The sequence below is a fragment of the Hyla sarda genome, chromosome 8 (assembly GCF_029499605.1).
Source record: "Hyla sarda isolate aHylSar1 chromosome 8, aHylSar1.hap1, whole genome shotgun sequence".
Taxonomy (NCBI): domain Eukaryota; kingdom Metazoa; phylum Chordata; class Amphibia; order Anura; family Hylidae; genus Hyla; species Hyla sarda.
Genome location: NC_079196.1, coordinates 216052386 through 216076109, shown reverse-complemented (window position 1 = coordinate 216076109; position 23724 = coordinate 216052386). Strand labels below are relative to the sequence as shown.

General features: G+C 46.0%; 1 protein-coding gene across 7 annotated transcripts in view; it reads left to right on the top strand.

The window, feature by feature from the left end:
• Window positions 1-23724, top strand: part of SLC5A10 (solute carrier family 5 member 10) — a 293441-nt gene that overhangs the window by 137730 nt on the left and 131987 nt on the right. For 6 of the 7 annotated variants that reach the window (XM_056535553.1, XM_056535550.1, XM_056535554.1 and 3 more), the window contains 3 exons: window positions 9734-9838; window positions 20485-20590; window positions 23105-23185. In XM_056535553.1, coding sequence (XP_056391528.1) covers window positions 9734-9838; window positions 20485-20590; window positions 23105-23185 — 292 coding nt within the window. The remainder of the gene's footprint in view (window positions 1-9733; window positions 9839-20484; window positions 20591-23104; window positions 23186-23724) is intronic. The other variant, XM_056535551.1, reaches the window with a different exon arrangement.

The window sequence follows — 23724 nt, the reverse complement described above, 5'->3', positions numbered from 1 at the left end:
CTCGTCATATCAGACGCGCCGCCGGCCTCCGTTACTGCGCATGCGTACATTCAATGTGGTGATTCGCTCATCCCTCAATCAATCGGCGTCCTTACCGATTCTGCGGTGCCGTCATTCAGCGCCTGCGCACCGCTCATCAGTATCGTAATCCGCCATCTTGCTTGAGGGCAGCGATCCCATACAGCAAACTGTATAGAAAAGGTAATAAATATCGGCACATATATTCCGGATATATTTTCACACATAGAAGCACGACTGTAATGTGTCATGTAAAACCATAGACTAGATATAATGACGCTGTCACGATTCGGCTTACAGGTAGTGGATCCTCTGTGTCAGCGAGGGATTGGCGTGGACCGTGCTAGTGGACCGGTTCTAAGAGGCTACTGGTGTTCACCAGAGCCCACCGCAAAGCGGGATGGTCTTGCTGCGGCAGTAGCAACCAGGTCGTATCCACTAGCAACGGCTCAACCTCGCTGACTGCTGAGAAGGCGTGGGACAAAAGGACTAGGCAGAGGCAAGGTCAGACGTAGCAGAAGGTCGGGGCAGGTGGCAAGGTTCGTAGTCAAGATGGATAGCAGAAGTTCAGGTACACAGGCTTTGGACACACTAAACGCTTTCACTGGCACAAGGCAACAAGATCCGGCAAGGGAGTGCAGGGGCAGTGAGCAGATATAGTCTGGGAGCAGATGGAAGCCAATTAAGCTAATTGGGCCAGGCACCAATCATTGGTGCACTGGCCCTTTAAGTCTCAGAGAGCTGGCGCGCGCGCGCCCTAGAGAGCGGAGCCGCGCGCGCCAGCACATGACAGCAGGGGACCGGGACGGGTAAGTGACCTGGGATGCGACTCGCGAGCGGGCGCGTCCCGCTGTGCGAATCGCATCCCCGACGGCCATGTCAGTGCAGCGCTCTCGGTCAGCGGGACTGACCGGGGCGCTGCAGGGAGAGAGACGCCGTGAGCGCTCCGGGGAGGAGCGGGGACCCGGAGCGCTAGGCGTAACAGTACCCCCCCCTTAGGTCTCCCCCTTTTTTTGTCCGACAAGTGCTTTACCTGGGACGAGGACACCGGGAGTGAATGGAGGGTTTCCTCAAAGGCAGGGAGTACAGCAGGAGTGGGAATGGGGAGGGAGGGCAGAGGGTGAAGCTTGGCACGGGGCAGGGTGACACAAGGACGGGGGCCATGAGGAGGCACAGAGGCTTGCCTGACGGGACTGGGAGGGGGGGGAGAGGCACTTCCTATGGCAGGCAGAGTCCCAGTTCTTGATCTCCCCGGTGGTCCAGTCAAGGGTGGGAGAATGAAGCCGGAGCCATGGCAGACCGAGGAGGACCTCAGAGGTACAGTTGGGAAGGACGAATAACTCGATCCTTTCGTGGTGGGGTCCAATGCACATTAAGAGGGGTTTTGTGCGGTAACGCACGGTGCAATCCAATCTGACTCCGTTGACCGCGGAAATGTAGAGCGGCTTGACGAGACGGGTCACCGGGATGCAGAATTTATTCACCAAAGAATCCAGAATAAAATTCCCAGAGGCACCAGAGTCCAAGCAGGCCACGGCTGAGAGGGAGGAGTTGGCTGAAGGAGAAATCCGCACGGGCACCGTGAGACGTGGAGAAGCAGACTTAGAACCAAGAGACGCCACACCCACGTGAGCTGGGTGCGTGCGTGCGTTTCCCAGACGTGGAGGACGAATAGGGCAATCCACCAAGAAATGCTCGGTACTGGCACAGTACAGACAAAGATTTTCTTCCCTACGGCGATTCCTCTCTTCCTGGGTCAGGCGAGACCGATCCACTTGCATGGCCTCCTCGGCGGGAGGCCCAGGCGTAGACTGCAAAGGATGCTGTGGGAGAGGTGCCCAGAGATCTAAGTCTTTTTCCTGGCGGAGCTCTTGATGTCTCTCAGAAAAACGCATGTCAATGCGGGTGGCCAAATGGATAAGTTCTTGCAGGTTGGCAGGAATCTCTCGTGCGGCCAGCACATCCTTGATGTGACTGGATAGGCCTTTTTTAAAGGTCGCGCAGAGAGCCTCGTTATTCCATGATAATTCGGAAGCAAGAGTACGAAATTGGATGGCGTACTCGCCCACTGAAGAATTACCCTGGACCAGGTTCAGCAGGGCAGTCTCGGCAGAAGAAGCTCGGGCTGGTTCCTCGAAGACACTCCAGACTTCAGCGAAGAAGGACTGGACTGTGGCTGTGGCAGGATCATTGCAGTCCCAGAGCGGTGTGGCCCAAGACAAGGCCTTTCCTGAAAGAAGGCTCACTACGAACGCCACCTTAGACCGTTCTGTAGGAAACAAGTCCGACAACATCTCCATATGCAGGGAACATTGAGACAAAAATCCACGGCAGAGTCTAGAGTCCCCATCAAATTTGTCTGGCAGGGACAAGCGGAGGCTAGGAGCGGCCACTCGCTGCGGAGGAAGTGCAGGAGCTGGCGGAGGAGATGGTTGCTGCTGTAGCAGAGGCAGAAGTTGCTGTAACATGGCGGTCAACTGCGACAGCTGCTGTCCTTGTTGGGCAATCTGCTGCGATTGCTGAGCGACCACCGTGGGAAGGTCAGCGAGACTTGGCAGCGGCACCTCAGCGGGATCCATGGCCGGATCTACTGTCACGATTCGGCTTACAGGTAGTGGATCCTCTGTGTCAGCGAGGGATTGGCGTGGACCGTGCTAGTGGACCGGTTCTAAGAGGCTACTGGTGTTCACCAGAGCCCGCCGCAAAGCGGGATGGTCTTGCTGCGGCAGTAGCAACCAGGTCGTATCCACTAGCAACGGCTCAACCTCGCTGACTGCTGAGAAGGCGTGGGACAGAAGGACTAGGCAGAGGCAAGGTCAGACGTAGCAGAAGGTCGGGGCAGGCGGCAAGGTTCGTAGTCAAGATGGATAGCAGAAGTTCAGGTAACACAGGCTTTGGACACACTAAACGCTTTCACTGGCACAAGGCAACAAGATCCGGCAAGGGAGTGCAGGGGCAGTGAGCAGATATAGTCTGGGAGCAGATGGAAGCCAATTAAGCTAATTGGGCCAGGCACCAATCATTGGTGCACTGGCCCTTTAAGTCTCAGAGAGCTGGCGCGCGCGCGCCCTAGAGAGCGGAGCCGTGCGCGCCAGCACATGACAGCAGGGGACCGGGACGGGTAAGTGACCTGGGATGCGACTCGCGAGCGGGCGCGTCCCGCTGTGCGAATCGCATCCCCGACGGCCATGTCAGTGCAGCGCTCCCGGTCAGCGGGACTGACCGGGGCGCTGCAGGGAGAGAGACGCCGTGAGCGCTCCGGGGAGGAGCGGGGACCCGGAGCGCTAGGCGTAACAGACGCTCTGTGCGTAGAGTAAGAGCGAAGGAGGATATTTTAGGATCAAGTGCCAGTGTTCACATCAGACACTTGGGATATTCAAAACCATCAGTGAACATAAACAATAGATGTACTAGGTCTGGTAAAGTCCATGGTACCCCCCACACCCATTCATATACATTCATACATGAAGGTAGTGTGTCAGGTGTGCCCCATACTCAGTATATAACCAAGCATGGATGGAACACCCCAATATGCCCTTAGTCCGTCCTGAGCCAATTCAGGCCCGTCCGTAGGGCAATATACAGTGACCCCTCGACTTATGATGGCCTCGACATATGATCATTTCAACATATGATGGCCTCTCAGAGCCCATCGTATGTTGAAGGCAGTATCGACATATGATGCTGCTGTGTGTCGGGGCCATCATACAAACAGCTATCTGACAGCGCTGACAACTTCTGCAACTGACAGATAGTTGTATAATGTCCCCGTGTCCCCCGTTCTGCCTCCTGTTGCTGTCCTGCTAACTCACGCAGGATTCCACTGTGAGCTCCGTGTAAGCCCCGCCCCCCAGAGCAGCCATAGCCAATAGCCTGCAGCATCTTGCTGCAGGCATCCAATGAGCTGCTGGCTGCCCTCCCCTTCCTTTCCTATAGAGCTGTAGTCGGCAGGATAGTAATGGAGGACATTCTGTCCCCCCTGAAGGTATTTAAAGAACTGTACAGTACTGTATGTGATGTCACACATCACATACAATACATATACACACTATACACCCCATACATCAATGTTTCCCTATCAGTGTGCCTCCAGCTGTTGCAAAACTATAACTCCCAGCATGCCCAGACAGTCAATGGCTGTACATGCATGCTGGGAGTTGTAGTTGTGCAACAGCTGGAGGCATCCTGGTTTGTTAAACACGCCCCATACACTCCACATACAATGGTCATCCCAGAACCAATTAGCAGTTTCCCATAGAGATATGTATTCAACATACAATGGTTCCGAGGCCCCAGAACCAATTACCATTTTTACATAGACATATGTACTCAACATATGATGGTTCTCCTGGAACCAATTAATATCATATGTTGAGGGACCACTGTATACACTAAAACCCTTTAAAAGGTCTGGTTCCAAGACCATCTGGACAATTTAGTCCTATTGGTAACTCAACACTAGTATTGTGTACATACATACTTAGTGTGGGGAACCATAAGCTCAGACCCATATAGTGTACCATCAAATTATGTATACATTCCCTTTATATGGTTTACTACTCCCCGACTGTGTATAACACTTGACTCCTGATCCCCATGATCCTCATAATCTCTCGTACCACTTGTCATAAATGAGTCCACTGTGATTTACATGGGCATACATGTACTCATATCGCGAATCATATAATCAAAAAAATCCATTTTAGATATAAATACAATTCTCGATCTTCCATAATCTTCCATATTGTGGCGTGTAGATCAGCTGGTGGTAGAGCAGGAGACAATCCCATGAGGCGATATTACAAGTGCTCTAAAAGTGAAAAAGACAAAACAAGATGTAAAAATATGAACTGTACACAGAGGAGTCAACATAGACATCATCCGAATTAGACATAGGGTTCAATGCAATTATCTTACAATAAAGGTTTTAACGAAAAATCTATATGTAATCCATGTGGTTGGAGGGCTCTAAACCTGTCAATCCAAAATAACTCCTTGGTTTTCAACATCTTTTCTCTATCACCTCCCTTACGTAGCGGGGGGACGTGATCAATTATCATGAATCCTAGTTGTTCTATTTTATGGTTATGATCTATAAAATGTCTTGGTACGGGAAGTTCTGTTTTGCCTGTGCGGATGAATCATTTGTGATTATTGAGTCTTAACCTACATTCTGTTGTCGTTTCACCGATATATATTAAGGGACACGGGCAGATGAGTACGTAAATTACATAATCTGATTTACATGTGAGGTGATATCTGATGTTACATTTTATAGTCAAGGTGGGATGTGTAAATATATAACCTTTCCTCATTAGTCTACAGTTATCGCATTGTATACAGGGGAAGCATGCAGGTTTTAAGTGCGAGGACAAGTTCAATTTCTCTTTAGACACTTCCGTTCTTACTAACCTGTCTCACAAATTGGGGCCTCTCCTGTATGCAAGTATAGGGGGGGCCGCTAATTCTGGAATTTTGTCATATGTCCTGGATATAATCTTCCAGTGCCTACGTATACTCCGCCCAATACGTGTACTCACTGGGGTATACGTAGACACAAAGAGTATAAGTTTCATCGTATTCGTCACCACTGGACCCATTTCATTGTTAGTACTGCTGGATTGAGTCACTTTCTGTTTCTGTGAGTCTATTAAACGTTTAGGGTAACCCCTCATTGCAAACTTCTCTCCCATACCATCCAGTCTCTCCTGTCGTTTTTTCGGGTCATCAACTATCCTATTGACTCTCAGGAACTGGCTGTTTGGGAGAGATTTTACCATGTTTCTGGGGTGTGAGCTATCAAACATCAACAGATTATTCCTGCCCGTTGGTTTGACGACCAGGTCTGTTTTAAGTACACCATCCTCCACATAGACCCAGGTATCCAAAAACTGTATAAAAGCTCTAGAGGAGACCATGGTGAACTTGATATCCTCATCCAGAGTGTTAAGAACTGAAAAAAAAAATTGTCCAGCTCTTCTTCCGTACCCTTCCATATCACAAAAATGTCATCTATATAACGCCACCACTTTAAGATGTTACTAAAGTGGTGGGACGTATATATAGATGACTCCTCGATGTCGGCCATTACTATGTTGGCATAGGTTGGGGCCATGTTAGACCCCATTGCTGTGCCCTTTAGTTGTATATAGTAATCATTCTCGAATCTGAAATAATTACAACTGAGGATAATATCAACAAGTCCCATGATAAATTCTTTACATTCATTGGAATGTGGATCAGTCTGTAATACTTTCCTAACACTCTGCATACCCCTCTCATGATTAATTGATGTATACAGGCTGATCACGTCAAACGACACCAGCATGTATTCATCCGGTAATGTCACTTCTTTTAGCTTGGACAAAAAATCAGATGTGTCTTTTATGAATGACCTGGTGTTAACAGGATATTGGCGTAGGAACTTATCAACATAAATCGCTGAAGGGCTAAGGAGGGAATCCCTACCGGAGACTATAGGTCTCCCTGGTGGGTGTGTTAAACACTTATGTATTTTAGGTAACATATATATCAAGGGTGTCTTAGGGTGTCTGGGTAGGAGAAATTCATGTAGGTCTTCATTAATGACATCCAATGCTAGTGCATGATCAACCAAAATTCTAAGGCGTCTCTCCAGATTTTACACATCTATATACATCCGTGTCCTTAATCTGTCTGTGTACTTCATTAATATAATCTACTTTGTCCATGATGACAACCGCCCCGCCTTTCTCGGAGGGTTTAATCACGATGTTGTCATCATGGACAATGTCTTTTAATGCCCTATACTCAGGTCCTGTTAGGTTACTATGTATATTTAATACATGTTGTGTGTCCTCATCTCTTAATTCCCTAATGTCCATTTCCACCAAGGCCGAGAAAGTGTTTATAGCCTCCGAAGTGATAGGGGGCATAAAGTCACTTTTGTTTCTGAGACCCATGTCCCGTAAGAGGAGCTCACTGACATGTTCATCCACTTGTTTAGTATTTTTCTTGGGATTGGTGGAAAACCACACTTTAAGTTTTACATTCCTGACCAAAGAAAAGAAATCAGCACGTAATTGCAGCCAATCAACGTGTGGTGTAGGGCAAAAAGACAGACCACGATTTAGTAGTTTAGACTCAACATCCGAGAAGGTGCGGGAAGATATATTTACCACTAAACTTTGTGTTTCAGTCTGTCCATCTATTTGGTGGATGTGGTTCGACCGCCCTTGTTGCGTGTGGTGATCCCTTTTCTGTCTCCTTTTACGTCCTCGCCTTGTATGTCTCCTCCTCCCTCCAAGATCTCCGTTGTGTTGTTTCCTAAAAAAGTTTTCATTGGTTTATTCTGATTCTTTCCTTTGGGTTGATAATTGTAGTTAGTATTCCGTTTACGGTCCTGTTGATCTTGTTGCCAATTATAGATCTGTCCATCTTTATAATCTTCAGTGTCACGATGAAACTTCTGTTCTGGGTCTTCTCTGAATTTTTTTTTTAAATATTCTCCATCTTAGTGCGATATGCAGTGTGTTCACCATCCTCCATCACTGTCCTTAATTTGTCCTCATCAATTTTAACTTAGGACTGTACAGTCACGATTTCTTTCTGCAGGTACTCAATGTTAAGTAATATCACATCAAATGCATATTTATTCGTTAACCCTTCAAAGGTATGGCAAAACTGTTCATTGTTTGGAAATAGATTAGGTCTCAAGTGAGGTCTGAGCCCCCTCGGAATAATTTTACTCTGATAATATTTACTTAATAGAGAAAGATGCAATTGTAAACTGATCAGTTTTTTTGGAGCCCTGTTCAAACATCCGTTTGATATCTACCGTAGATGGTATGTTCAAAAAAGCATCATCGCCCAATGGTCCACTCAGGATTTTGTCTATGTCCTCCTCAACAAAATGGGTGCTGTAGATGAAGTAGTCTCCATGTTCAAAGTATATACGTGCTCTGAGGTTCCTAGGTCAATGACAATCCAATGTACAAGTATGGAATATCGGCACGGTATCCAAGAGCTTCAAGCTCCAAAAGTGGGTGCTCTGCTTCTCAGGTCTTGACCATAAACCTCACATCCAAGTAAAACAGTAAAGAGGCGGTAATCCAAAAGGTCCAGTTAGGCTGTTTATTCACCCATAAGATGCATGTGCGACGTTTCAACCTCACAATGATTTTGGATTGACAGGTTTAGAGCCCTCCAACCACATGGATTAAATATAGATTTTTCGTTAAAACCTTTATTGTAAGATAATTGCATTGAACCCTATGTCTACTTCGGATGATGTCTATGTTGACTCCTCTGTGTACAGTTCATATTTTTACATCTTGTTTTGTCTTTTTCACTTTTAGAGCACTTGTAATATCGCCTCATGGGATTGTCTCCTGCTCTACCACCAGCTGATCTACACGCCACAATATGGAAGATTATGGAAGATCGAGAATTGTATTTATATCTAAAATGGATTTTTTTGGGTGAAGGTACATGTTCTCCTAGGGTATATGATTCACGATATGAGTACATGTATGCCCATGTAAATCACAGTGGACTCATTTATGACAAGTGGTACGAGAGATTATGAGGATCATGGGGATCAGGAGTCAAGTGTTATAGACAGTCAGGGGAGTAGTAAACCATATAAAGGGAATGTATACATAATTTGATGGTACACTATATGGGTCTGAGCTTATGGTTCCCCACACTAAGTATGTATGTACACAATACTAGTGTTGAGTTACCAATAGGACTAAATTGTCCAGATGGTCTTGGAACTAGACCTTTTAAAGGGTTTTAGTGTATATATTGCCCTACGGACGGGCCTGAATTGGCTCAGGACGGACTAAGGGCATATTGGGGTGTTCCATCCATGCTTGGTTATATACTGAGTATGGGGCACACCTGACCCACTACCTTCATGTATGAATGTATATGAATGGGTGTGGGGGGTACCATGGACTTTACCAGACCTAGTACATCTATTGTTTATGTTCATTGATGGTTTTGAATATCCCAAATGTCTGATGCGAACACTGGCACTTGATCCTAAAATATCCTCCTTCGCTCTTACTCTACGCACAGAGCGTCATTATATCTAGTCTATGGTTTTACATGACACATTACAGTCGTGCTTCTATGTGTGAAAATATATCCGGAATATATGTGCCGATATTTATTACCTTTTCTATACAGTTTGCTGTATGGGATCGCTGCCCTCAAGCAAGATGGCGGATTACGATACTGATGAGCGGTGCGCAGGCGCTTAATGACGGCACCGCAGAATCGGTAAGGACGCCGATTGATTGAGGGATGAGCGAATCACCACATTGAATGTACGCATGCGCAGTAACGGAGGCCGGCGGCGCGTCTGATATGACCATGCGCCGTACTTCCGGATCTGCGCAGACAGTTTGTATACAAACAGAAGTTCTCGTGGCGCATTGACAGCGGAAGAGGAGGTGAGCAGCCGAATGACAACCCACTGAAGCGATAACACATTGTAATTGGATGTTTTACTTGGATGTGAGGTTTATGGTCGAGACCTGAGAAGCAGAGCACCCACTTTTGGCGCTTGAAGCTCTTGGGTACAGTGACGATATTCCATACATTAGTGGCAGATTGTAAGTACTGCAGATTTTCAAATGTCACCTAATTGTATTCATGTAAAAAAAACTTATATTACAACTACTTCCACATAGGAAATAACCGGGACCCATGTTCTCTCTTCTTTCAGATTGTCACCATGCCGGAGTATCTGCAGAGAAGATTTGGGGGGGAGAGGATTCAGATGTATCTGTCTGCTCTCTCCTTGCTCCTGTCCGTCTTCACTAAGATTTCTGTAAGTACCCGATAATGTGATATATTCTTACCATTACCCAAAAGACCCCCCTCCAATAAAGGGAATCTGTCAGCTGTATATCATGCACAGAGCTGCAATTATGAAGGGATCATGTCTCATTATATATTCGTTTTCTTTGTAGATGTTTATTATGACAAATCGTAAAATAAATAATAAAAAGAAAAATGGGCCGATATTGGCTCCCACAAAACGCTCACCCAAGCGACACAGTGACGTCTTTACATTGTTTATTAGATCCATATATGGAAAAGATGGATGATAACCAATTATGGCTTCCACAGGGGTTGTCTCACAGCTTTCCCAGACCCCTGAATGGAAAATTTTACTAGACACACAGCAGCACACCCCGCTCACCAAGTGTGAAGTCTTTAAATCATTCTTTAGTTTGATTGATATCTGGGAAAGCTCGGTGAAGGATAATATGGCTGTCATAGGGTGGTCACCCAGCTTTCCCAGACCCCAGAATGGCAAATCTTACTAGATACACCACAGCACACCCACTCAACAAATGTCAAGTCCTTGAATCATGCCTTAGTTTGATTGATATCTAGGTAACCTCGGTAAGGGCTAATATGGCTGCCACAGGGTGGTCACCCAGATTTCCCAGACCCCTGAAAGACAAATATTACTAGATCCACAGCAGCATACCCCACCCACCAAATGTCAAGTCTTTAAATCATTCCTTAGTTTGATAGATACCAGGGAACAGGGGTGGACTGATAACTAATGGGGCCCCCGGGCAAAAGATAATCATGGGGCCCCCATGCACTCACCCATATGTAAGCCACACCCATACAGATGCCCCACCCACATATAGTATAGAAAAATAAACTTACATTTAACCCTTTAAGGACACAGCTCTATTTGGCCTTAAAGGAGTTGTCTGGTGAAATATATCTTATCCCCTATATAAAGGATAGAGGATAAGTTATAGATCGCAGGGGGGTCCGAGTGCTGGGACCCCCCGTGATCTCCTGCACGGGGTCCCGGAAGTCAGCTGGGAGGGGGGGGGGTGTCGTACCCCGCACGGAGCGCCGGACGACACCCCCCTCCATGTACCCCATAGAGATACATGGAGGGGGTGTGCCGGCCGCAGCTTCATGCGGGATACGGACGCCAGCTTCCGGAAAACTGCCGGGGCCTGTGCAGGAGATCGCAGGGGGTCCCCGCACTCGGACCCCCCGCGATCTATAACGTATCCCTTCTACTTGGATGGGGGATAAGATATTTTTTCACCAGACTACAGAGCCATAGGCTGGTTCAAGGAATGCTGGGAGTTGATGTTACTAACTACAACACCCAGCATGCCCTGATACATTCTTTGGCTCTGCAGCTGCCCCAAAATCAAACAGCCAACGGCTGTCCGGGCATGCTGGGAGTTGTAGTTTTGCAACAGCTGGAGGCAACCTGGTTGGGAAACACTAGTTTATACTTAAAGGGGTAATCCAGGAAAAAATACAATTTTTATATATCAACTGGCTCCAGAAAGTTAAACAGATTTGTAAATTACTTCTATTAAAAAAAATCTTAATCCTTTCAGTACTTATGAGCTGCTGAAGTTGAGCTGTTCTTTTCTAAGTGCTCTCTGATGACACCTGTCTTGTGAACTGTCCAGAGTAGAAGCAAATCCCCATAGCAAACCTCTTCTACTCTGTGCTGTTCCCGAGACAGACAGAGGTGTCAGCAGAGAGCACTGTTACCAGACAGAAAAGAACAACTCAACTTCAGCAGCTAATAATTATTGGAAGGATTAAGATTTTTTTTTAATAGAAGTAATTTACAAATCTATTTAACTTTCTGGAGCCAGTTGATATATATATATTGTTTTTTCCCTGAATACCCCTTTAACTTTTTCTCTAGTTAGATCCAGAGCTGCACCGACAAACAAGGTAGTTATTTACAGACTACAGTCATAAATGTCTGGCTCGGTGCCGTCTTACCTGTCCAGGTGCTTTACCTGGAATGTAGGTGAGAGAACGCCGCCATCTCCCTGGGCTGTGCCATTCAGACGGAAGGTAATGGGGAATTCGGAGAATCTCTGTCACGTGACTTAATATCACACAAATGTCACCGAATAATGTAATAAAATACAAGGAGAATGACGTATCACATGAGAGGATGCCAGGTGTATGAGAGGCTTAGATACCTCAGCTCTGCAAACAATATACTGTAAAATTGGATACACCAGGTCAACAGGCTATAACACACAGTGTACCGTACGCTTAGATGCACTGCGGACAGTTCCAGGCTTAGATACACTATTCAGTAGACAGTATGAAAAAAGGCTGAGATACACCTCAGTTGACAAACTTAGATACAGCAGGTCCTTGGACGGTTTCACACACGATCGGCTTCATTTCACCTGCTAAGCAGGGAGTATCAACATGAAAGGCTTAGATACATAGCTCTGGAGGCAGTATCAACTTGACAGGTTTAGATACATTGCACAGCAGATAGTATCTTACAGGAGAGGTTTAGATACCCTAGCTCAGCATTTAGTATCACATATCATAGGCTTAGATACAAGGTTCTGGAGACTGTATAACAACTGTAACTTAGAAACAGCAGCCCCGCAGAGCAGCGTCACTCATAATAGTCTTAGATACGTTGCTCAGCAGATAGTATCTTACACGAGAGGTTTAGATACCCTAGCTCAGCATTTAGTATCACATATCATAGGATTAGATACAAGGTTCTGGAGACTGTATAACAACTGTAACTTAGAAACAGCAGCCCTGCAGAGCAGCATCATTCATAATAGGCTTAGATACATTGCACAGCAGATAGTATCTTACACGAGAGGTTTAGATACCCTAGCTCAGCATTTAGTGTCACATATTATAGGCTTAGATACAAGGTTCTGGAGACTGTATAACAACTGTAACTTAGAAACAGCAGCCCTGCAGAGCAGCGTCATTCATAATAGGCTTAGATACATTGCACAGCAGATAGTATCTTACACGAGAGGTTTAGATACCCTAGCTCAGCATTTAGTATCACATATCATAGGCTTAGATACAAGGTTCTGGAGACTGTATAACAACTGTAACTTAGAAACAGCAGCCCCGCAGAGAAGCTTCACTCATAATAGTCTTAGATACGTTGCTCAGCAGATAGTTCCATACATGATAGGCTTAGATACATAGCTCAGCATGTCACATGAAAGGGTTAGATATACCATAGCTCTAGTAAGTATCACATATCATAGGCTTAGATACATAGACCTGGGGACTGTATAACAAGTGCGGCATAGAAACAGAACAGGCTTAGATACATGGTTCAGCAGACAGCATCACACATCATAGGCCTGAAAACATTCCTTATGTATTAGCTCAGCAGACTGCATTGTATTATATGCTTAGATACAGCAGCCCAGTATCACACATGATTAGCTTAGCAGTAGCAGCTCAGCAGAGAGTAGACCACACGAAAGGCTTAGATACACCACTGTGCAAACAGTGTATGACACGCTCATAGGCACCTCTGTACAGACACTATGAGTTATCACAGGCTTAGATACACTACTCCACAACCATATGAAGTGTGGTTGGCGTGTATACACCATACGTATACAGGAACTGTATAGCAAAAACGTGGTGTGCATGCGCCCTTAGATACCCCAAGTATTGTGCCTTTAGGACAGTGGTCTTCAAACTGTGGCCCTCCAGATGTTGCAAAACTACAATTCCCAGCATGCCCGGACAGCCGTTGGCTGTCCGGGCATGCTGGGAGTTGTAGTTTTGCAACATCTGGAGGGCCACAGTTTGAAGATCGCTGCTTTAGGACAACAGTCTGTAATACCCTGATCTACCACCAGTGGGTGCTGCAGGAGATCTCCATCTGTCCAAGCATATTTAGAAACCCCATAAATCCTAATGATGTTTCTTCAAAACACAAATTAAATCGAGGTTTACAGCCCAATGATCTCCCACAACCGCCGACGCCATCGCCCGTGCATTTCCCGTACGAGAATAATTTCAGGTGACTATGATCTCGCGCAGCCGAAGTCATTCTCTTAAAGGGGTACTCCGGTGGAAAACAATTTTTTTTTTTTTTTCATCAACTGGTGCCAGAAAGTTAAACAGATTTGTAAATCACTTCTATTAAAAAAAAATCTTAATCCTTCCAGTACTTTTCAGCTGCTGTATAATACACAGGAAGTTCTTTTCTTTTTGAATTTCCTTTTTTGCCGGACCACAGTGCTCTCTGCTGACACCTCTGTCCATGTCAGGAACTGTCCGGAGCAGGAGAGGTTTGCTATGGGGATTTGCTCCTACTCTGGACAGTTACCTAAAATGGACAGAGGTGTCAGCAGAGAGCACTGTGGTCAGACAGAAAGGAAATTCAAAAAGAAAATAACTTCCTGTGTATTATACAACAGCTGAAAAGTACTGGAAGGATTGGGATTTTTTTTTTTTATAGAAATAATTTACAAATCTGTTTAACTTTCTGGCACCACTTGATTAAAAAAAAAAAAAAAGTTTTCCACCAGAGTACCCCTTTAAATTACTGCAGTGTTTCCCAATCAGGGTGCCTCCAGCTGTTGCAAAACTACAACTCCCAGCATGCCCAGACAGCCAACGGCTGTCCGGGCATGCTGGGAGTTGTAGTTTTGCAACAGCTGGAGGCACCCTGATTGGGAAACACTGCACTACGGCACTATTAGTTGAGCACATTTTTCAATCAACTGGTGCCGGAAAGTTAAACAGATTTGTAAATTACTTCTATTAAACAATCTTAATCCTTCCAGTACTTATTAGCGGCTGAATACTACAGAGAAAATTCTTTTCTTTTTGGATTTCTTTTCTGTCACAAGCACAGCGCTCTCTGCTGACACCTCTGTCCATGTCAGGAACTGTCCAGAGCAGCATAGGTTTGCTTTTTGAGGATTTTCTCCTGCTCTGGACAGTTCCTGACATGGACAGAGGTGTCAACAGAGAGCGCTGTGGCCGTCACAGAAAAGAAATCCAAAAAGAAAAGAATTTCCTCTGTAGTATACAGCTGCTAATAAGTACTGGAAGGATTAAGATTTTTTTTTTATAGAAGTAATTTACAAATCTGTTTAACTTTCTGGCATCAGTTGATTTAAAAAAATAAATAAATAAATTTCCACCGGAGATGGAATGTTCCTTTAATGCTGGGATTTGTAGTTCCACACTGTCTTTTACGTAGACAGATGACCTTCCGATGACACAGGCGGCCCAGCTGTTCCTTTGTTTTTTGGGGGGGTGCTGTCTCACGCCCTGCTATGGTATCTGGATGTCTTTTAGAGGTCTGGACACACCCGTCATACATATATATTATATCTAAGCAGAGGATCTATTTACTGCCGCTCCTGTCTGCATTATTCAGTGGCGCTCTGTGTACTGTATACGAGTGCAGACAGAACTCATGGCCCATATCCATTACTCTGTGTAATGTTATATCCTGGGTGGTTCATGTCTTATCGCACGATAATTCTCTATTAAACCCAAACAGAGCTGGAGGGGAGGTGTATAACTACTATAAATCCTGATCCCATAGACATAGCAGCAGTATACAGATAGAGCTGGAGGGGAGGTGTATAACTACTATAAATCCTGACCCCATAGAAATAGCAGTATACAGATAGAGCTGGAGGGGAGGTGTATAACTACTATATATCCTGATCCCATAGAGATAGTAGTATACAGATAGAGCTGGAGGGGAGGTGTATAACCACTATATATCCTGATCCCATAGAGATAGCAGCAGTATACAGATAGAGCTGGAGGGGAGGTGTATAACCACTATATATCCTGATCCTATAGAGATAACAGTATACAGATAGAGCTGGAGGGGAGGTGTATAACTAATATAAATCCTGATCCCATAGAGATAGCAGCAGTATACAGATAGAGCTGGAGGGGAGGTGTATAACTACAATAAATCCTGATCCCATAGAGATAGCAGCAGTATACAGATAGAGCTGGAGGGGAGGTGTATAACTACAATAAATCCTGATCCCATAGAGATAGCAGCAGTATACAGATAGAGCTGGAGGGGAGGGGTATAATTACTATATATCCTGATCCCATAGAGATAGCAGCAGTATACAGATAGAGCTGGAGGGGAGGGGTATAATTACTATATATCCTGATCCCATAGAGATAGCAGTATACAGATAGAGCTGGAGGGGAGGTGTATAACTAATATATATCCTGATCCAATAGAGATAGCAGTATACAGATAGAGCTGGAGGAGAGGTATATAACTACTATATATCCTGATCCCATAGAGATAGCAGCAGTATACAGATAGAGCTGGAGGAGAGGTATATAACTACTATACATCCTGATCCCATTGAGATAGCAGCAGTATACAGATAAAGCTGGAGGGGAGGTGTATAACTACTATATATCCTGATCCCATAGAGATAGCAGCAGTATACAGATAGAGCTGGAGGGGGGTGTATAACTACTATATATCCTGAACCCATAGAGATAGCAGCAGCAGTATACAGATTGAACTGGAGAGGAGGTGTATAACTACTATATATCCTAATTGCATAGAGATAGCAGCAGCAGTATACAGCTATAGCTGGAGGAGAGGTATATAACTACTATACATCCTGATCCCATAGAGATAGCATCAGTATACAGATAGAGCTGGAGGAGAGGTATATAACTACTATTCATCCTGATCCCATAGAGATAGCAGCAGTATACTGGGTGCTGCACAGAGATTGTGGGGGTCCCAGTGATTAGACATCTTATCCCCTATACTTTGGATAGGGGATAATATGTCTGTGGGCGGAATATCCCTTAATGGGTATTGAGGCATTATGTCTTAGCAGCCCCTAGCTTTCTTTAATGGGGTACTCCGCTTCTCCAGTTAGTTTACATTTAGTTCCGAAAGCTGGGTCCGGGCTGCGGGGTCGGTATGTCATGGCCACGCCCCCTCAATGCAAGTCTATGGGAGGGGGCATATGCCCTCTCCCATAGACTTGCATTGAGGGGGCGTGGTCATGTGTCACCACCCCCAAGCCCGCATCCAGCTTTTGGAACTATATGTTCCGGATGCTGGGGCAGTGGAGTACCCCTTTAAAGGGGTACTCCAGTGGAAAACATTTTTTTTTATTTTTTAAATCAACTGGTGCCAGAAAGTTAAACAGATTTGTAAATTACTTCTATTAAAAAATCTTAATCCTTCCAGTACTTATTAGCTGCTGAATACTACAGAGGAAATAATTTTCTTTTGGGAACACAGAGCTCTCTGCTGACATCACGAGCACAGTGCTCTCTGCTGACATCTCTGTCCATTTTAGGAACTGTCCAGAGTAGGAGAAAATCCCATAGAAAACATATGCTGCTCTGGACAGTTCCTAAAATGGACAGAGATGTCAGCAGAGAGCACTGTGCTCGTGATGTCAGCAGAGAGCTCTGTGTTCCAAAAAGAAAGAATTTCCTATGTAGTAGTTAGCAGCTAATAAGTACTGGAACGATTAAGATTTTTTTAATAGAAGTAATTTACAAATCTATTTAACTTTCTGGCACCAGTTGATTTAAAAAAAGAAAATAAAAAAAAAGTTTTCCACGGGAGTACCCCTTTAAGCTGTTTGCAGATACTCTCTACATGTTCAGAAACCTTCTAAGTTATACCCCAAAAAATCTGTAGTAATACAGCAAATAGATGACAAGGGGGAGGGGGAGAGGAGGGGGATGTAGCTGCAGCTTCTCTCTCTGTCTGTGATGCTGTGAGAGGGGAAAGGGAGGAGCACTAATAGAAGTCTACACCATTGTAGGGGCAAACATCAGATGACAGCATGTAACATCACATGATCTCCAGTTAAGGAAATATAATTGTTTTACCTGATGACTATAGACCATGGACTTTGTTCACATCATTTATTATCTAGAATATAACATCTATCTATGATATAATAATGGCAGAAGACACAGCACATGACCGCAATCTAATAGACAGTACCAGATATAGCTTATCTGTGTATGTGTAGATGTGGCACTCAGAGAAGTTTAGCCTTTGACCACAAAATACAGTTTCCGCATATATTAAAGTGCACCTGTCGTTAGGAAAAACTTTTTAAATGATGTAGATAATACCATTATATGTATATTTGTAATATACATTGGTCAAAACATGTCTATATTTTTGGGTGAACAAATGCTGTCCCTGCAGCTTTGCCTGTGTGTTTCTGTGAGGAGTCCAAATACAGAAAGTGAGGGAGTACAAGCAGGGCTCTGTGCAGGCTCCTGGCTTGTCAATCATCCTGATGTGTGAGCTGGGAGCATATCATAGAGCCTCGGTGTACAGAGCCCTGCTTGTCCTCAGTGTACAGAGCCCTGCTTGTCCTCAGTGTACAGAGCCCTGCTTGTCCTCAGTGTACAGAGCCCTGCTTGTCCTCAGTGTACAGAGCCCTGCTTGTCCTCAGTGTACAGAGCCCTGCTTGTCCTCAGTGTACAGAGCCCTGCTTGTCTTCAGTGTACAGAGCCCTGCTTGTCCTCGGTGCACAGAGCCCTGCTTGTCCTCGGTGTACAGAGTCCTGCTTGTCCTCAGTGTACAGAGCCCTGCTTGTCCTCAGTGTACAGAGCCCTGCTTGTCCTCAGTGTACAGAGCCCTGCTTGTCCTCAGTGTACGGAGCCCTGCTTGTCCTCAGTGTACAGAGCCCTGCTTGTCCTCGGTGCACGGAGCCCTGTTTGTCCTCGGTGCACGGAGCCCTGCTTGTCCTCAGTGTTCAGAGCCCTGCTTGTCCTCAGTGTACAGAGCCCTGCTTGTCCTCAGTGTACAGAGCCCTGCTTGTCCTCAGTGTACAGAGCCCTGCTTGTCCTCAGTGTACAGAGCCCTGCTTGTCTTCAGTGTACAGAGCCCTGCTTGTCCTCGGTGCACAGAGCCCTGCTTGTCCTCAGTGTACAGAGTCCTGCTTGTCCTCAGTGTACAGAGCCCTGCTTGTCTTCATTGTACAGAGCCCTGCTTGTCTTCATTGTACAGAGCCCTGCTTGTCTTCATTGTACAGAGCCCTGCTTGTCCTCAGTGTACGGAGCCCTGCTTGTCCTCAGTGTACAGAGCCCTGCTTGTCCTCGGTGTACGGAGCCCTGTTTGTCCTCGGTGCACGGAGCCCTGCTTGTCCTCAGTGTACGGAGCCCTGCTTGTCCTCGGTGTACGGAGCCTTGCTTGTCCTCGGTGTACGGAGCCCTGTTTGTCCTCGGTGCACGGAGCCCTGCTTGTCCTCAGTGTACGGAGCCCTGCTTGTCCTCAGTGTACAGAGCCCTGCTTGTCCTCAGTGTACAGAGCCCTGCTTGTCTTCAGTGTACAGAGCCCTGCTTGTCCTCGGTGCACAGAGCCCTGCTTGTCCTCGGTGTACAGAGTCCTGCTTGTCCTCAGTGTACAGAGCCCTGCTTGTCCTCAGTGTACAGAGCCCTGCTTGTCCTCAGTGTACAGAGCCCTGCTTGTCTTCATTGTACAGAACCCTGCTTGTCCTCAGTGTACGGAGCCCTGCTTGTCCTCAGTGTACAGAGCCCTGCTTGTCCTCGGTGTACAGAGCCCTGTTTGTCCTCGGTGCACGGAGCCCTGCTTGTCCTCAGTGTACGGAGCCCTGCTTGTCCTCGGTGTACAGAGCCCTACTTGTCCTCAGTGTACGGAGCCCTGCTTGTCCTCAGTGTACAGAGCCCTGCTTGTCCTCAGTGTACAGAGCCCTGCTTGTCCTCAGTGTACAGAGCCCTGCTTGTCCTCAGTGTAGGGAGGCCCGCTTGTCCTCAGTGTACGGAGCCCCGCTTGTCCTCAGTGTACGGAGCCCCGCTTGTCCTCAGTGTACGGAGCCCCGCCTGTCCTCAGTGCACGGAGCCCTGCTTGTCCTCAGTGTACGGAGCCATGCTTGTCCTCAGTGTACGGAGCCCTGCTTGTCCTCAGTGTACAGAGCCTTGCTTGTCCTCAGTGTACAGAGCCCCGCTTGTCCTCAGTGTATAGAGCCCCGCTTGTCCTCAGTGTACAGAGCCCCGCTTGTCCTCAGTGTACAGAGCCCCGCTTGTCCTCAGTGTACAGAGCCCCGCTTGTCCTCAGTGTACAGAGCCCCGCTTGTCCTCAGTGTACAGAGCCCCGCTTGTCCTCAGTGTACAGAGCCCCGCTTGTCCTCAGTGTACAGAGCCCCGCTTGTCCTCAGTGTACAGAGCCCCGCTTGTCCTCAGTGTACAGAGCCCCGCTTGTCCTCAGTGTACAGAGCCCCGCTTGTCCTCAGTGTACAGAGCCCTGCTTGTCCTCAGTGTACAGAGCCCCGCTTGTCCTCAGTGTACAGAGCCCCGCTTGTCCTCAGTGTACAGAGCCCCGCTTGTTCTCAGTGTACAGAGCCCCGCTTGTCCTCAGTGTACAGAGCCCTGCTTGTCCTGGGGTCACTGAGTACATTACATTACTTATTCTGTACTTAGTTAAAATCTCCCAGCAATACCTTCTTGTTCATTTTCTGCATTTTGGAATTGTTGTCTTTACATAATTCTCTGTGCAGTCATCTGATATAGGAAACACTAACTTCCCATTGACCTAAACTGTGTGTTGACTGTTTCCTGCATCCGAATTGTGAGTTCAGCTCTGGATGCTCTGAGGCTTGTGAACTATAATAGGTTTTGATCTCTTTTTCTTTCCATGTTTCCCTGCAGACGGATCTCTATTCTGGAGCGCTTTTCATCCAGGTGTGTCTGGGCTGGAACCTCTACCTGTCCACGGTGCTGATGCTGGTGGTCACCGCAATGTACACCATCGCAGGTAAGACACAATGTACACCATCGCAGGTAAGACACAATGTACACCATAGCAGGTAAGACACAATGTACACCATAGCAGGTAAGACACAATGTACACCATCACAGGTAAGACACAATGTACACCATCGCAGGTAAGACACAATATACACCATCGCAGGTAAGACACACTGTACACCATCACAGGTAAGACACAATATGCACACCATCGCAGGTAAGACACAATATACACCATCGCAGGTAAGACACAATGTACACCATCGCAGGTAAGACACAATATACACCATCGCAGGTAAGACACAATGTACACCATAGCAGGTAAGACACAATGTACACCATAGCAGGTAAGACACAATGTACACCATCGCAGGTAAGACACACTGTACACCATCACAGGTAAGACACAATATGCACCATCACAGGTAAGACACAATGTACACCATCGCAGGTAAGACACACTGTACAACATCACAGGTAAGACACACTGTACACCATCGCAGGTAAGACACAATGTACACCATCATAGGTAAGACACAATGTACACCATCGCAGGTAAGACACAATGTACACCATCACAGGTAAGACACAATGTACACCATCGCAGGTAAGACACAATGTACACCATCGCAGGTAAGACACACTGTACACCATCGCAGGTAAGACACAATGTACACCATCATAGGTAAGACACAATGTACACCATCGCAGGTAAGACACAATGTACACCATCACAGGTAAGACACAATGTACACCATCACAGGTAAGACACAATGTACACCATCGCAGGTAAGACACAATGTACACCATCGCAGGTAAGACACACTGTACACCATCGCAGGTAAGACACAATGTACACCATCGCAGGTAAGACACAATGTACACCATCGCAGGTAAGACACAATGTACACCATCATAGGTAAGACACAATGTACACCATCGCAGGTAAGACACAATGTACACCATCGCAGGTAAGACACAATGTACACCATCATAGGTAAGACACAATGTACACCATCGCAGGTAAGACACAATGTACACCATCACAGGTAAGACACAATGTACACCATCGCAGGTAAGACACAATGTACACCATCATAGGTAAGACACAATGTACACCATCACAGGTAAGACACAATATACACCATCGCAGGTAAGACACAATGTACACCATCGCAGGTAAGATACACTGTACACCATCGCAGGTAAGACACAATGTACACCATCGCAGGTAAGACACAATGTACACCATCATAGGTAAGACACAATGTACACCATCACAGGTAAGACACAATGTACACCATCGCAGGTAAGACACACTGTACACCATCGCAGGTAAGACACAATGTACACCATCATAGGTAAGACACAATGTACACCATCGCAGGTAAGACACAATGTACACCATCACAGGTAAGACACAATGTACACCATCACAGGTAAGACACAATGTACACCATCGCAGGTAAGACACAATGTACACCATCGCAGGTAAGACACACTGTACACCATCGCAGGTAAGACACAATGTACACCATCGCAGGTAAGACACAATGTACACCATCGCAGGTAAGACACAATGTACACCATCATAGGTAAGACACAATGTACACCATCGCAGGTAAGACACAATGTACACCATCACAGGTAAGACACAATGTACACCATCATAGGTAAGACACAATGTACACCATCGCAGGTAAGACACAATGTACACCATCACAGGTAAGACACAATGTACACCATCGCAGGTAAGACACAATATACACCATCACAGGTAAGACACAATGTACACCATCGCAGGTAAGACACAATGTAGACCATCGCAGGTAAGACACAATGTACACCATCACAGGTAAGACACAATATACACCATCACAGGTAAGACACAATATACACCATCACAGGTAAGACACAATGTACACCATCGCAGGTAAGACACAATATACACCATCATAGGTAAGACACAATGTACACCATCACAGGTAAGACACAATATACACCATCGCAGGTAAGACACAATGGAGGAGATTTATCAAAGGATTTAGACTGTTTTTTCCTGTCTAAATTTGTCGCACAGAAAGTCGCAGTCTAAATATGTGCGACTTTTCTGCGACTTTTGCTGTAGAGGATTTTTTGTCCATGATGCATGCAAGTCTATTTTAGACGGAAATGCATTGGAAAATGCATTGGTGCTGAATTTATCAAGTGCGACTTTTGTGCGACAAGTCGCATCTGCCCAAAATACGCTGAAATGTCCGACCATGTTGGAGCAGGTCTAAATGCAGTTTAAGCTGTAGACCCTGAAGTCTGAGCACAGAATTTATCAAGGGCTGTGAGACCTATAGACAGGACACTACCACATACGCTGGTCTATAAGCATTCCCAGAATAGACTAGATTAGGAAATGTCCCCCAATGTACACCATCCTGCGCTTCATTCCATAAGTATTAGCCCCTCAATGCTTTTTTTTTTTTACATTTATTGGACTCCTCCATCTTTGTTCCCTTTCACCTTTCAGGGGGTCTGGCTGCTGTCATCTATACGGACGCACTACAGACGGTGATCATGATAGTGGGCGCCATTGTCCTGACCATCACAGGTAAACTCAACGCACGGCTGGTACAATGTGTCATCTGAGCTGAGGCCTATAGATGGCACCAGATCCCACTCATCCCATTCCTTGTATATGGAGGGAATTTCATCATTGCCGTAATCTGGCGGGTGGGGGTGGGGGGGTGCATTTACTGATGCATGTGCGCCTGTAAACAAAGGGCGCAAAATGCCAATGAAGACTGTAAATCTGCGTTCATTGCATTTATTATGCAACTTTCCGCTGCTGCACGTGCAATTTGTGCCGTCTGTGCCAGAAGGTGTCTCTGTTGGGCAAAATGGGTGTGCTGGGTGTTGTAGTTTTGCAAGTTAGATATCTGCATATTGGGGAGCACTATGTTACATTAGGACATGTATACAGCCTGACCCTCCTGTTTACTTGGTTACTTGGCGCTGTACTCCGCCACTGTTTGCTCGCTGTGCAGACTGTGGATATTTTGCATTAGGAAGAAATATCCAAAAGAATATTTGCACATTACACCCGTCCTATTTCATCAGGATTTGCATTGAGACCCAGCGCCATGTTTA